Below are 15,981 nucleotides of genomic sequence, written 5' to 3'. Positions count from 1 at the left end.
TAGAACGACCCAAGCAGAACTATTATTCTGACATCCTTGGCATTGGGCTTTCTGATTGGGAGAGGAGGCACATCTCCTGTGAATATGGGCAGTCTGGGAATGGCATCTGCCTGTATGGAGCACCTCTTTGGAAATGGGTCAATCCATGACAGGGATGGGATCACCTGACTATTTGGGTTTCCCTCAGTTTTTCATTTTCCCACCAGTCTTCAGTTCTCCATATTTTCATATCAATTTGCAATTTTTTTAAAGTCCTCATGAAAATTCATCAGCATTTTATTGGGAATTTCTCCCAACATATACCTTTTTTTTTTTTTACAAAACAATTTCCCCTTAAAAATACATTTGAATAAGTTGCATTCAGCAATATATGCACTTTATCCTAATATATACATTTCTTGGGGGTGGGGGGTGGAAAACTATGTTGCAAAATTCAGAGTAGCATGAATTTTGTGTTTTCCATTCTATTAAACTGATAAGAACAGATACTACATTTGATCTTAGCCAAAAGGCCAAGAAGTGATGTGTTTTCCATTCTAATATTAATTCGGTAGATGCAAATTGTTGCTGTTGTTGTTGTTAACCACTCTTCCTATCAGAGGAGCCCAAGGCAGCAAACAACAAACAATTAAACAATTAAAACATCTTTAAAAATGTTTTTTAAAATAATAATAATAATAATGGGAAAGGTCTTGACTTAAAAGGCTTGTCTTCATTAGGTACTAAACAGCCAACAGCGACAGTGCCTGTCTAATATTCAATGGAAGGCATTCCAAAGGTGCCACAGTGCTACAGACCTAATTCCTACACTGTGTGGAGCAGACCTCCTGATAAGATGCAAGGGGCCCTCAGCTGCAGAGCCCAGTGATGGATCATCATCATCATTTATTTATTTATTTATTTATTTATTTATTTATTTGTACTCCACCTTTTTCCCTGACAAGGACTCAAAGCAGCTTACAGATAAAAATGAGAACAGCTTAAAAATACAAACAGGATGTATTGGGCCTTATTTTAAGAATAACATTACAAGTTCATTTTCCTAAGAAATAATGCTTACCCCACAAAATGTTTACAAAGCTCCACTATTGCAAAAGTTTTTCAGTGTTAGTTTCATGCATTTTTAAAAAATCACCATGGTATTTAACAATAACCTCTTATTTCCTTTTGAAGAGAAATTGTGAATTGCAGAATTTTAAATCCCCGTCACCATCCTTGGCTTCACTCAATTTTGTTTATAACATTCTTCCATTTTCTTCTAGTCGTGAGGGTGGGAGATAGGGAAGGGCTTCACAAGTGGAGTAGCCTAGGGCCTCTTCATCTAAATCCGGCCCTGGTACTCAGGCCCTGTTTTTAGGCTCCCCCATAGGTATCTGGCTGGCCCTGTGAGAATAGCATCCCTGGTCACCCAATGGTCAATCTAACGTAGCTGCCACTAGATCTACAGGTCTTAGGGATAGATCCGTGCCAGACATCTGCTGCACAAGATCCTTTAACTGGCACTTAGCATCTAGGACCAGCATAAGAATATAATGACTCCATCTAGTCCAGAATTGTCTTCTCCCAGTGATTACCAGATGCCTGTGAGAAGCCTGCATCTTCCACTTATGATCCGCAGCAACTGGCATTCAGAGACATATTGTCTCCAGTACTGGATGTAATATATAGCCATCATGCCAAGCAGCCATTGTCCTCCATGAATTTCACAACCCCAATCATGGCAAATTATCCAGTGAGCCACCCATCCCTGGTCTTAAATTCTGCTCTAAGGCATCAGAAATTTAAGGACAGCATGAACACATTTATCCTACTCCCTGTGGATCGTTGGTATCCTTCGTCCAGCTCCAACTCAAGGAAGGGAGCAATGTCCATATCCTTGGAATAACTCTCCTTCAATCGGAAGCCACAACTCAAGGGACATTTTACCAGTGTGGCTGAGCCCAGCCGGATTCATTATCCAGTCTCAGAAATGCTGCTAAGTCGTCCCCCCCCCCTGTATTCATCTCATAAACAAGCATATGATTCCTTCAGCAATGCATCTGAGCTGAAAATTTACCCAAGTTGTAGCGTGGTAAAAACGTATGGAAAGGCATAAACTGGTCTGTCAACTCTTGTCTCTTTTTCTTTTCACTGTTCAAAAAGTGATCTGTCTGTTGCTACCTTAAAATTCCAGCAAAACACACATCTGGTAACTGCCCCTTCTCTTCTCTTCTCTTCTCTCTCTCTCTCTCTCTCTCTCTCTCTCTCCCCCCCCCCCCCGCCTTCATGTTTCCACTGGTTTTTCAGACTTCCTCTTGCGGTGATTTGGAGACTGCGCATCTGGATTTCTTAAACATACAAAGGAATTGCTGGAGCAAGCAAAAGCAGAGACAGCCCTGAGGAAAGTTAAGATGTGTTGATAAGCAGCTGATGGGACCCTGCAGCTCAAGACACTGACAGTGCCAAGCTCTTTACGAAGACAGGGCTTCAGGGAAATAACACGAATCGAAGCAAAATGAAGACGCACATTTCCTTCAGCTTTGCTGGTTGCCTGCTTAAAATCCTGTCAATCCACATCTCCATTTTTCACCCAGCCTCAGCCCCACCACCACCAACCGTGAGGCTTTCAGAAGACGTACCAGGCAGAGAACTGATCCCATCACCCATCATAAAGTTTCCAGGGGACATTTCTCCAAAAACTGACAAAGAACTGGCATTGGTAAGTATGTGTTTGTTTGTTTGTTTGCCCCCCAACACACTTATTGCCCTTTGAATACTATTTTGCAATGTCTGTCTTGCTAATTCTCTGATTCTCTGTAACCCAAATAGCTGCTGCTTTCCATCTCCAAGGTTCCTGGGTGGGGAATAGGAGCTGGCAAAATTATCAGCTTTCAAAATGTTGAAGCAAGCTCTGTTTCCCCTCATAAAACTTTTAAAGTCAGGCCAGAAATCTTTATTTTTGAATGGCTGCCCTCTGCCTCTGCAAACAAAGTTCATCAAATTGCTGAAGATTTAACAGGGAGAGGGGGGGTGGAATTGTATAGAAAGTAAATAGAGGTTTTTAAAATTTTGTGTATGAAGCATAGCTTAAGTCTAGCCTGAAAGACAATTACTGTACACAGGTGGGTTTGTTTTTTTAGCAGATATAATGATTAGTCTCGACCAAGAGCTGCTTGAAGCAGTAACTGCCCCTTGAAGCTATTCTCGAACTATGTTTCTGAAGCTCCACTGAAAAAGTTTGGGAGGATGTCTGCTTTTAAACATTATAGCTAGTTACAGATTTATTTTGTCTGTGTTTATTTGATCTGTCATAAAAAGCGATCTTACAGAAATGAACATTTTAGGAAAATGGGAACCATTACATGCACAATGCAATCTGATGTATTTAACTGAATTGTGTTCCATGGGGCTTACTCTCAGGTAGATATAGTATCACAGCCTAACAGGGATGTTTACATGGAAGGAATCCCATTGAGCTCAGTGGGGCTTACACCCTAGTACTAAATGCATCTTAGGCTGCAGGTCAGAGTGGTGCAGTGGTTAGAATGTCGAAATAGGACCTGGGAGAGCAGGGTTCAAATCCACACTTGGTCATGAAGCTCATTGGGGCAGTTGCTGCCTCTCAGCCTAACCTATCTCAAAGGGTTGTTGTTGGGAGAAAGAACCATGTATGACACCTGGAGCTCCTTGGAGAAAAGATGGAATAGAAATGCAATCAATCCATCTTTACAAGGGTGTAAGCCCCATTGAGTGTAATGGGACTTCCTCCTGAGACAGCATGCAAAGGTCTGTGCAGTTAGGGCAGGAATAGCCAATGTGGTACCATCCAGAAGTTGCTGATCTCCCACCTCATCTTTGACTATTGACCAGGCTGGCTAGGGCTGATGGGTATTGGGCCCCATCTGTACCATACATTTAAATAACTACCCTACCACTTTAAAGAGTCTAATATTTTCAAGCTGTAGATTGGCCCCAGCCAGCCAGGCTGTGCTAAGGAAAGGTCAACATAAGGGCTTCCTGTTCAGGCTGGGACCTTGTCGGAGCAACAGGCTGTCTTCACCCTGGTGTGTTTCTGTGAATCCTTTGGCTCCGATTTCCTGGCTCTCCTTCAGACTCCTCAAATGCTGGGTCGATTTGGGCTGTCTGAGCCCAAGCCCAGACACCATCACCAAACAAATTGGCTTGAGTTGGCTTGGGATGCAGGCATTGGCTAAATCTGGTGCACAGCCCTACCACATTCCCTTGTGGACAGCCTTCCAGGAGCCACATGCCAGGGTCAAGGAAGATCAGGGGCAAAAGTGAGTAGTGCAATCAATGTGACTCTTGCCTTCATACAGCTAGGTACATTCCAGCCAGGCAAAAGTCAGTGTTTGCTACACCCACCCACATCACCTCTCCATCCAGGCATGATCATGCAATTCAAGGCAGGCTAAAGCACTGGAGGAGACTAAAGAGCACTGCTGTTGAGGGGTGTGGCTTTGGGCATGGCTGTCCCATCCTAGAGGAAGACGCCCCAGGACGTAGAATCTGCAGGCGCCCACCCCTTGCCACTTCTAGAGCCCCATAAAATTGTGCTGAAGGCTCTGGGAGATCTTATGCGGCTCTCTTCCTGGAACCTGCAACCTCACAACCCTGGTAAGTGAGGCTATGGCAGGGATGGCAAGCAGGGGTGAGAAGCGCATGCACAGGGCAGCACCATCCCATTTCTCATCAGGCTGTGAAATGGGAGGTGCTACCACTGGCTTTGGGAAAGGATGTGGCTTAAGGAGAGCCCTGGAGTTGGTAGCCAACACTGTCTCCTGTGGAAGTGAGTTTCATAGTTTAATCATGCACTGTGTGAAGAAATGCTTTCTTTTGGTAAGGAAGTACTGTTGTTGAGCTATGGGCCCATCCAGACTGGGGATGGTTGTTTTTTCACAGCTGTATTCTACAATATGCCATTGACACAATAAAAGTGCATCAGCGGGGGATTTATACTAGGTAGCCCACCCATCGTTTTGCTGTATTTGTTGTTCTGCAATGCTTCTCCATTGTTGCCACATTATTGCCATCTGCTAGAGCAACTAAATTGGGATGAAACCGCAACAACCCTGGAATATTTATGTTCTTAAAAGTAACAGGATTTCAGTAGGAAGTTATAGGGTTGGGGGGAGAGGGGGCTTATTTGTTTGTTTTCTACTTGTTCTTATTTGTATTATATAATTTGTGGGGGTGGGGGTTTTCTTGTATTTTTATGTTGTGAACCCCCCCTGAGATCCACAGATAGAGGGCGGTATACAAATTTAATAAATAACAACAACAACAACAACAATATAGGACATGCAGTGATCATACTGTAAGTGTAGCAGCATGTCCACGTCAAAACTTTTGCAGACACAAATGATATTGAGAGCAGGACCATGTATAATCACCCCGAGACATTCATAACCACCAATCATCATGGTGATGACCAAAGTGTATCTGGATGAACCCTACATAACTCAACATTGTCTGGGGTTGCTGGGAGTTGCAGTCCAAAACATTTGCAAGGCAATTTGCAAGGCATCAAAGTGGATAAGCCTGGTGCAAAGCACAAAACCGGAGCTTAGTGTTTGGGAGGTGGCTTTGGTAGTGCAACACAATAGTTGTTTTGGTTTATTTTGGACAAGTCTGGAATGCGAATCCCATAGCAAGTAGCTGTCTATTTGCTTAAGGAAGGGAGCATCTGGAAGGGGACCACATTGATTGCTCCTGGCTTAAGTTATAAAGCCAAGAAAAACATTACTGGGAGGTGGGCAGGGAGTAACACTGTTTTTCTGGCAACTGTTTGAAAAACAGAAGAATCCAGCCAGGCAAGCTTCCCCTCTCCTTCCCCTGGTGAATTGGCATGGCAACTCTAATCCCACCCACACTGTGATTAGCAGACTGTTGCCCAGATATTATCAGTGACTTGGATAAGGTGCAGTAAAGGGCAGTCAAAATGCTCAGAGGGATGGGACACCTTCTGTACTTGGAGAGGCTAACAGCAAAATCCTATGCAGGTCTACTCAGAAGGACGTCTGAGTATGGGGAAGGGCTGTAGCTCAGCAGTAGAGCATCTGCTCGGCATGCAAAAGGTCTCCAGTTCAATCTCCAGTTCAAAACTCCCTGCCAGGAACTCTGGGGAGCTGATGCCACTTTGTGTAGACAATACTGAGCTAGACTGACCAATGGTCTGACTCAGGACTCAGCTATACAGCTGCAAAGAAAACATTTTAAGTGCTTTATACAAATGTGACACTAGATGGCTGTGCTGAGCTATGACAAATTCAATATATTTTTTCATTTAAATGCTTTGCTAGTGACAAGTACAACTGAAAGTGTATAGTTCATTGTGTCCAAAACCCTTGCAAACATGTCCACAATTCATTGTTCCTTGGGAAATATTTACCAGCTCACCTATTCACACATTTTCATTATTTGTGTGTGTGTGTATGTGCATAACAGCTTAACAATTCCCAGTTACAGGTGGGTAGCCGTGTTGGTCTGCCATAGTCGAAACAAAATAGAAAATTCTTTCCAGTAGCATCTTAAATACCAACTGAGTTTGTTCTTCGTATGAGCTTTCGTGTATACAGTTTACGAAAGCTCATAACAATTCCCATTTAAAAAAGCTGCCCTCTCTGTTCACCTTGAAATAATTCCTTCTCACCACTGGTGAGTCATCAGAGAAGTTTCCAAACTTCATCAAAAGCCTGTTGTGACTGATTGTGCTGTTCTCTTTTCTTTTTGGTTGAAGCAATACCTCAACAAGTATTATGGGTGCCCAAAAGACAACTGCAACCTCATGGTGCTGAAAGATACATTGAAGAAAATGCAGAAATTCTTTGGGCTTCCTGAAACTGGAGAACTGGACCAAAACACCATAGATACAATGAGGAAGCCTCGTTGTGGCAATCCGGATGTGGCCAATTATAATTTCTTCCCGAGAAAACCAAAATGGGAGAAAAATCTCGTCACATACAGGTATGCATACATACTATCAGGCAAAACATTCCATGTTAGGGTGCCTCACTTATCTGGGAGCAAGTCCCATTGAGTAGACAGGCATCATACCTAGTTGGTTGTCCCAAGTAGGAAGCCATTTTATAAATTCTAGCAGTTTAGCAATGCCTTCTTACCAGGTAACTTTGGAGGGGAGAAGGAGCTCTATCTATCTATCTATCTATCTATCTATCTATCATCTATCTATCATCAGATTCACTGGTCCCAAGCTGTTTAAAGCCTTACAAGTCCACATGAATGTCTTAAAGCTAGCTGAGACGCCAGTGTTGCACAGGACAAAGCAAGCCTGGGGTGCAATGTAGCTTTCCCAGAATTGAAATCTCAACACTAAGAGATGCCCTACTCTTTACACAGCTGGAGCAATCCTAACCCTCAATATTCATCATTAAAAAGAGGGGGAGCATCTTTGGCCATTATTCCAGAACACCATGACTTCTTCTAGGAGAATAATGGCTATCCCTTTCTTCCGAATGCTGTTGTTCCGTACAACTCCACAGAACAAAACACCACAGGCTCCACTTTGTCTGCCTCTCTCCCCTTCTGCTTCTTAAAAAATAAAATAAAATAAATGTAGTGGGGTTTTTTTAAAAAAAACTGGCACTTTGAGCTGGAGATGATATTAACCCCACATCCATGTTATGCCTGCAGAAAGAAAGCCGAACCAAAATTACGCTGTGATCTGGACAGCAAATAGTTTAACAAGCACTTCATCGTCCATTAAAGTCTGGCGGGATAAGTCTTAGGCGGAGGAAGTACAGCAGGGCTCTTTTAATGATTTCCATATCTATTTAAGTCCCATGGCTCTGCTTTTTAGTGTGCACGTCCTTTTCCAGTGCCTCATACAGACAGTGTTGCTGGCCAGAAATTAATAATGGCACACAAGCAAGGTTGTGTGAGTGTGTGGGGGTGTGTGTGGGGGGGTGCAATTCTGTTCGCACTTATTTGGGAATAAGCTCCATTGAACACTGTGGAACTCGCTTAAAAAACCCCCCAAAGGATCAGGCTGTACATTTCGTAGGAACTTTGGCTTAAAGTAAAGATGGGGAACATCTGTGGTCCTCTAGATATTGTTTAGCTACAGCTCCTGTCATCTCTGAATTTGGGCTTGCTGGGAGTTGGAGTCAAATAACATATGGATAGCCACCACCAGGTTCTCTATCCCTGGCTTAAAAGGTCACTTTATGCTTTCTTTCAAGAGTTTTCCAGGGACATTGGCCCAAGCTTTGGGTCTCTCCTATTAAGCCCCAGATCCCCTGAGCTTCTCTTCCTTTATAAGAAATTGTTTAAAGGCGTTGTTGCTCATGGTGCAAATTGCCATGCTACTGAGATCCAAGGCACCCCACTGTCTCAATTTGCACATATATAAACTAGTCCTGGATCTCTCCAGGTGGATCCAATCTGGCCCAACCTGTTCTGGCCAAATCCCAGGTTAACCCCAATCTGCCCAATTTGCTTCGGGATTTGACTATAGCTGGTTCACAGCTCTAGTAACATAACTACCACCATCACCAGCAGCAGCAGCATTACAAGAACACTGTGCAACAGGGAATTAGAACAGACATGAATCCTACACACACACACACACACACACACACACACACACACACACACAATGAATCATATGTTAAAAGACTGATTAGTTAGCTATAGGGCTCTTTGTATAGCTTTTGCTGCAAGAGACTTAGCGTGGCTGCTATACCTTTAGGGGAATTTCTCCAACCGATCCATACCCTTCTCTGTTTTCTCACCCCGCCCCACCCCACTTTTATTGTGAAGGATTTTAGGCTACACCCCAGATCTGGACTCAGAGACTGTGGATGATGCTTTTGCCCGAGCCTTTAAAGTCTGGAGTGATGTCACACCACTGGAGTTTTCCCGAATTCATGATGGTGAAGCAGATATCATGATCAATTTTGGACGATGGGGTAAATATCTCTACACAGCATTAAGGATAAGAAAACATGAGGGACAATACAGCTCTCTGCCCATTTCTGGCTTCTCCCTCCTGTATCTATAGTCAAAACAAAATAAAAAATAAAAAAATTCCTTCCAGCAGCACCTTAGAGACCAACTAAGTTTGTTCTTGGTATGAGCTTTCGTGTGCATGCGCACTTCTTCAGATACACTGAAACAGAAGTCACCAGACCCTTATATATAGTGCCTAGAACAAACTTGGTTGGTCTCTAACATGCTACTGGAAGGAATTTATTATTATTATTATTATTATTATTATTATTATTATTATTATTATTTATTGCTACTATGGCAGACCAACACGGCTACCTACCTGTAACTGCTCCTGTATCTATGTTGGTCTGCACAGGGGATTTATTACCTGGTACTTTACCCTTTTCCACTAGCTCTCTTCCCATGGATGAACAGCAATACATTCAGGAGGTCTAGGTATGTAGACCACCCACCCACAGAGCACTTGACTGGATCAGTCCAATAGCATATATATAGTGCACTTCAGAACTGTTCAAATTCACCTGGTACAGTCATTATCTCAGTTGTTCTTACTGGAACCCTATGAGGGAGGTCAACAATACTACGTATTATTGTACTTGAATTGCTGAAGCTGACAGAACATCAGATAGCAGAACTAGGAATGCTCTCAAGGGGAAAGGAGAAAAGAGTAGGGCCAAGGGTGGTTTGGGATGGCTCTGAGGGCAGATCAGAACAATTGGGGGAAGGTTTAGAGGCCATGACTAGTACAAAACCACCATCATGATTGGTGGGAGAGAGACAGCCACTCCTGTCCTTGAGGCCCTCCAGACAAGGGGGGCATTTTTTGTGGGTGTCTTCTGCAACATATCTTTGATGAAATAATAAGGCATCCGTGGTGGATTTATACTGGGCACCATTCCACTCTATTCATTGTTCTGGATTGCTTCTCTGGTGTCCATCCATTGTTGCCATTTGGAGGAGGACAACAAAAGTGGGATAATACCACCACCACCTTGGAACATTTGGGGTTTAAAAAGTTACAGGATTTCAGGAGGAAGCTAACAGGACATGTACCAATTGGAAATGAAGCAGTATGTGTGCCCCGAAACATTTGCATGCTCAAACAGGACTGAAAGTGAGATTGCCTAAAGCTGCCCTGATGCTATCCTGACCACAAATCCTCATGAAGCAACAATGAAAAAGGATATCTTGAGGGCCCCTTTATTTCAACTGACCTGAACGTGGGTACTTGGGCACATGCATAAACCCAACCAGGCCCCTTTCGTTTGTTTGGTCCATTACAATGGGATCATAGAATTGATGATTTGGAAGGGATCTGGTTGTCCACTGTGAGAAAAGGATGCTGGGCTAGATGGGCTTTTGGCCTGATCCAGCAGGGCTCTTCCTATGTTATTAAGTCTGGTCCATTCTTCTGGAATTCTGCCCTTCCATCCCTAGGAAGGGGTTTCACTTTTCAGCTATGCTCTGCCAGTGTGCCTCCGGCTGGCCTTGCTCTAACCTAAGGTACACATAGCTGAGAACTCAGGGTTTGGCTGGGAGCATCTGACATTTGTTTCCAATGGCAAGGGATCAAACCCAGAAAGTCCTCAGTGATGCAAAAGTGGTCACCACAGGCAGTGTCGATGGCCAGGCTGCTGGTGAGAAACTGATGAATAACAGGGTTATGCCCTTGCCAGAAGGTTGCTTTTCCAAGAAAAGCTTTCGGTGAAAGAACGGGAGAAGCCAAGAACTCGGCCTTCACCCGAGGAGGAAGGAGAGACTTGAAATGACTTGGTGCAGAAAATACACACAGCTTTATTCATAGACACCCAAGGAGAGAGAGAGAGAGAGAGAGAGAGAGAGAGAGAGAGAGAGAGAGAGAGACCCTGAATAGCTTCAAGGTAGAACATCTGCTTTGTATGCATAAGGTCCCAGGTTCAGTTCTGGGCATCTTAGTATAAGGCAGTTTCCTGTGTTGGTGGGGAGACCACAATAAGAAAGGTAAAAAAGGGAAATACAGTGTTTATTTATATATTTCATTGGTGTGTTTTCCCGCTACTGCCAATAGGTCCCAGAGAAGATTTTTCATCAATAAAATGTAAATCATCACAAGAGATTTAAAAAAAATCAAATATAATAAAATAATTCCTTAACTCGAATGCACACAAAGTAAAACGGAAAGGGAAGCATTAAATGATTCATCAGCCCATAAAAATTCTAGAAAAAACAACCTAGCTATTTTAAAGAGGGCATGATTATTCAACCATTTTAGATATTTGTTTCCCTGTATTTAATGCCACTTGATTTCTTCTTTCCTCTGCAGAGCATGGTGATGGGTATCCTTTTGATGGCAAGGATGGTCTCCTGGCTCACGCCTTTGCCCCTGGGCCCGGGGTTGGTGGAGACTCCCATTTTGACGATGATGAGCTTTGGACCTTGGGTGAAGGACAAGGTATGGCAGCTGCTGATGGATTCAAAACATAGCCAAATGTTGACTGTTACCAGAAAGACTGGACAGCAAAACAGTGTAGATCAGCCTTCCCCAACCCAATACTATCTAGATTTTGTTGGACTCCAGCCCCCACCATCCCTGACCATTGACTATGCTAGCTGAGGCTGATTGGAATCAGAGTCTGAAATATACAGAGGACACCAGGTTTGGGAAGGCTGGTGTAGATTTAGGGCTGATCCCTCAGAATTACCTTCAGGTGACCATTGGCAATGTTGGCTCAGGGTGATAGGCATTGGAGTCCAGCAACATTTTGATATGCTAATATTTAGGAACTTATGCAATATACTATAATTTAAAAGCATCTTACACCAGAGTGGCGAAGATTAGAACCAGGTGCACGGTGAGCACCAGCTCACTTTGCTGTCCAGGTAATAAATGTTGATGGGCAACTTCAAGGCACCTTGAAGGCAGGTGTAACTCACCTAGTTGGCTCCTTGCCTTCTTGCCTCCTAGTCTTGAAGGGCTGAAGCCAGCGCTGCCACTGAGCAATGGCCAATGTCAGGAAGGCATCAGATAATAATAAAAAATTTAGTGGGTCACATAAGGTCTCCACAGATTAGCTTACATTAAACAGCTTCCATTGTTTAAGTATTTCCAGGCGACTCTCCTGTAGTTCAATGTCTAAGCAAGTTCTGCTTTTAGCTAAAGTGTTCTTTGACACTCCACTCTAGAAATTCTACTGAGAAACTCACATTTATATTTTGACCCCTAGTGACAGAATCTCTCTTCTTTCCCTTTCAAGTTGTTAGAGTGAAATACGGCAATGCAGATGGGGAATTCTGCAAATTCCCATTCCTGTTCAATGACAAAGAATATAACAGCTGCACTGACGCAGGTCGGAGTGATGGATTCCTTTGGTGTTCGACAACATACAACTTTGATACGGATGGCAAATATGGATTCTGTCCCCATGAATGTAAGTTGACTGACAGAAGCAGAGAGCTGTGCTTTGTTTTAATTTGGAAGCATATTGTGGCCTTTCCCAGGTGACATGTATGATGTCTTTAGTTTCTCATTGGAAATACGGGGTCACTGGTTGTATCAGTGTGCCTCCAATTGTGTAAGTTGGCCAGGTCCCTTGCATGCAAAATCCCTTTGGAGACATCAGAGTGCTGGTCTGGACATGATAGTTTTGGGATGCACATGTGGTATCATAGTGCTTTAAACAGAAGGTGCAAATGTGGCTGAAATCTCACCGCTATCAACATGAAACCAATCAGCTTCTTGCTTTTAAGATTTCTGCCCACTCTATCCCAGATATTTAGCAAAACTAGAAAAATGACATATTTAATCATGTTTCGTTTGTTGTTTGTTGTTGTTTTTCCAAGGCTATGTTTCCTCATAAGCTTGCCATACAAGGAGCTTCCCACCACAGGTGATAAGATGTCCCCTGGTGTACTCCAAGAAGCCAAAAAATTAGAGACAGGCTCTTACTGATGTAAGATAAGTTTACTGGAGCATTATGCCAACAACATATAATTTGGATTTGTGAATCCCCACAACTGGTTTTCTCAGGCAAACCTATTTTGGCGGTGGTGTTGCTAGTAGCTATGATGGCTATGTACTCATGGATAGTTTTATCCTCTGAATTTATCTAATCTCTTTTTAAAGCCTTCCAAGATGGTGGCCATCTTGTGGCAGTGTATTCCCTTGTTTATTTATGCACTGTGTGCAATGCTAAAATTTGTCTGGTCTGAATCACTCACCATTGAACTTCACTGGATAACCTGAGTTTCTAGTATTATGGGGGAGAGAGAGGAGAGAGAGAGAGAGAGAGAGAGAGAGAGAGAGAGAGAGAGAGAGAGAGAGATTACTCTTGGCTTGCTCCTTAATTCTTTTTTAAACTAGAATGGATGGAATTTGAACCTGGGACCACTTGTGTTCAAAGCATGCATTCTGACACTCTCTGCTAGGGGAAGTGGGGCTGGAACGTGAAGAATGGCGGTGTGAGCACATCACACTAATAAAATCTCTGCAAAATAAGAACAATGCTTTAACTTGGGCAGGTACCAGAAAATAGACCCTACTCATTGTAAATACAGTAGAAAAATATGAGATGTGCTTTGATGAGTTGCATTGCATGTGTCCACTCCCATATTGTAAGACAAGAATTATAGACCTCTTATCAGTCTCTCAGAGAGATATAACCGTGTGTTGCCAAAGATAGGAAAAGTGATATGAGACCATTAGATCCCAGTTATCTTCATTCTGCCACATTTTGTTGTACGCGGAGCCTTGAAGCTTTCAGAGGCAGAAAATGATGTTTTAAACTCAGCAAATATCTTGGGGGTTTTCTTCTTCTTACAAAGCTCTTCAAGCTGCCCAGTTTTTAAGCAGAGAAAAAGTGACGCTCTATACTTTGAGAAACCACACATTCAAATACGGGGGGGGGGGAGGGAGAGGGGGGAGTTCTGTGGAATCTGGCAAGCTGAGCTTCTATTTGGTTCCTTACTCTTGTGAGCTGTGGATATAGAAAGCCAAGATTTACAGACAATTTCTCTCTTTGAAACTTGGAAGGAATTCTTAAAGGGGAAAAACTTGTCCACAGATTGTAAAATTGGTGCGGTCTGTTGTTCTCAAGCCAGGATGTCAAATGTGGAGACAATTTTTAGGAAGGAGGAAAGTTAGATGCTAAATATGTATGTATCTACTGGTACTTTCTCTCTGCCAACACTATTTGCTCCTCCTAATAAAATCTCTCTCTGGCTGGTCCTGTAGTAAGAAATGATGTCCCTGTTCTCTTCCAGCATAATGTCCTTCTATTTCTTATACACTACCAGCATTGTCAGATCCCTTAAATGTCGAACCTGACACTTGGGAGGTGGAGCCTTGGAGCTAAAAGATGATGCTTGGCAGAATTGGGGGTGGAGACTGGTAAGAAAAGGTGCAGCCTAGTGGTACACAGGGAACACAGAAGGTTGGACCATGCCTTGTACCAATGTACCACCTACTAAATTTCCAGGAAATGACTCAACACAAACAATACAGAGACTGCAGAAGGGACAAGGAGAGTTCAAAGGAGAATGCAATCTTGTTTAAACAACATTCTTCATTTTATATTACTCCTGCTTGATTCTTAATGATAGCTCACACCACCTGAAACATGGCTGGCACCTCCAAATGGAGCCTGGTGGATGAGGTGAGGTGGAGAGAATTTCAGAAGCAAAGAAGTAGCTTGCTCACTTGAATCTTTCCCTACATCTTAATAGCCTTCCTCCTTCTTCCATGGAGGCAAACCAGAGGCATTATCACAGTTCAGGTACACATTCAGGCAGGCAAAAGCACCTGTGGAGGATGCAGAGCAGGGTTGGTGAGTGTGTGGTCTTGGGAGAGAGGCATAGTCAGAAGAGGCCTAGGGACCAGATAGAAAGCCCTGTGGAGCCACATCTGGTTCTCAGGCCTGAGGTTCCTACCTCTTTTTAAATACTAAACCCCATGGCCCTTATGTTTCAAATGAGCACCTTCCAGCTTGCATCCTGACTGGGACAGAGTGACTTCTTTCTTTATGGCTGTCATATCACTAAAGACCTCTCTGCTGTTCACACAGCAAAGAAGGCTAAAGAAAATGGCAGAAAGACAAAGGACGGTTTGACTTTTCCCTGTGTCAGCCAGGAGCCTACAGTCACTCCAGGATGACGCAACATTGTACTCAGTTTCCATATGTTTGTGGTGGATTTTGGTGTTTGTTTGGTGTTTTTTTTTTGCAACTTGTCCATGGCTAATAAAATGTGCATTTGAAAATGTGGAGGCGTACAGCTGGAAGAAGCTTAAGTGGAAAGCGAGTGACTCATCTTAGATCACTCATCTTTTTTTGTTTGCTCCAGCAAAGATGCTTTGCAGAAAAGGAATTCAAACACAGGCCTTTGGATAACATTTCTTCTCCTGGAACTGCTTTGCCCTAGATCAGGAAAAGTGGGGAACCTCAGACCCAGGGGCCAAAAGTGGCTGACTTGTGAGCAATGGATTCCCTCCTGTGGTGCATTTGAGGTCTTCCCTTAGTGCTCACGCTCCCCTCTCTGCCCCATTGGTCATTGAGCTGAAAAAGAAAGTTGAGAGAGCTACCCTCTTTCCCACTTTCTGTTTCAGTCTTGTGTGCATTTCAAAGCTCAGAAGAGCCTTGGATCTTACTTTTGCCCAGATCCCTTGGGAGAATCTGTGTGTGTGCAGGTACACACACACGCACACACACTTTCACTCTTTCTGTCTCTTGGAAGGGAGTTGATCTGAGGGAGAGAAATGATCAAAGGACATGGCGCCCACAGCATTCACTCCAAAATCCAAATGTGCCTACACTGAACTAAAAAGACTGACGTCCTCTGGTCTACAGTGTTTAACTGGACCTCCTGGAAGACAAAGAATGATTCATGGGCTGCAGGTTCCTCACTCCTAGAAGGTTGCAGGTCCAATCCTGAACAACCATACTCAGTCAATGTCAACTGCGCAATGGTAGCAGCATTCCAGGGTTTCAGGCAAAAGTCTTTGCCAGCAGTACCTGGAGATACCAGAGACTAAGCCTGGGA

General features: G+C 43.4%; 1 protein-coding gene and 1 pseudogene across 1 annotated transcript in view; one reads left to right on the top strand and one right to left on the bottom strand.

Annotated features, from left to right (window-relative positions):
* Positions 1-406: 406 nt before the first annotated feature.
* On the bottom strand, positions 407-524 carry LOC117052523 (annotated as a pseudogene).
* A 1,761-nt stretch (positions 525-2,285) lies between these two features.
* MMP2 (matrix metallopeptidase 2) overlaps positions 2,286-15,981 on the top strand; it is a 30,753-nt gene continuing 17,057 nt past the window's right edge. Inside the window, exons 1-5 of the mRNA XM_033156843.1 lie at positions 2,286-2,698; positions 6,737-6,963; positions 8,779-8,927; positions 11,273-11,401; positions 12,204-12,377. Coding sequence (XP_033012734.1) covers positions 2,495-2,698; positions 6,737-6,963; positions 8,779-8,927; positions 11,273-11,401; positions 12,204-12,377 — 883 coding nt within the window. The 5' untranslated portion in view covers positions 2,286-2,494. The remainder of the gene's footprint in view (positions 2,699-6,736; positions 6,964-8,778; positions 8,928-11,272; positions 11,402-12,203; positions 12,378-15,981) is intronic.

This window comes from Lacerta agilis, chromosome 8 (genome assembly GCF_009819535.1).
Source record: "Lacerta agilis isolate rLacAgi1 chromosome 8, rLacAgi1.pri, whole genome shotgun sequence".
Lineage (NCBI taxonomy): Eukaryota > Metazoa > Chordata > Lepidosauria > Squamata > Lacertidae > Lacerta > Lacerta agilis.
The sequence above is the reverse complement of the archived record's forward strand: the minus strand, read 5'-3'. Positions and strand labels throughout refer to the sequence as shown.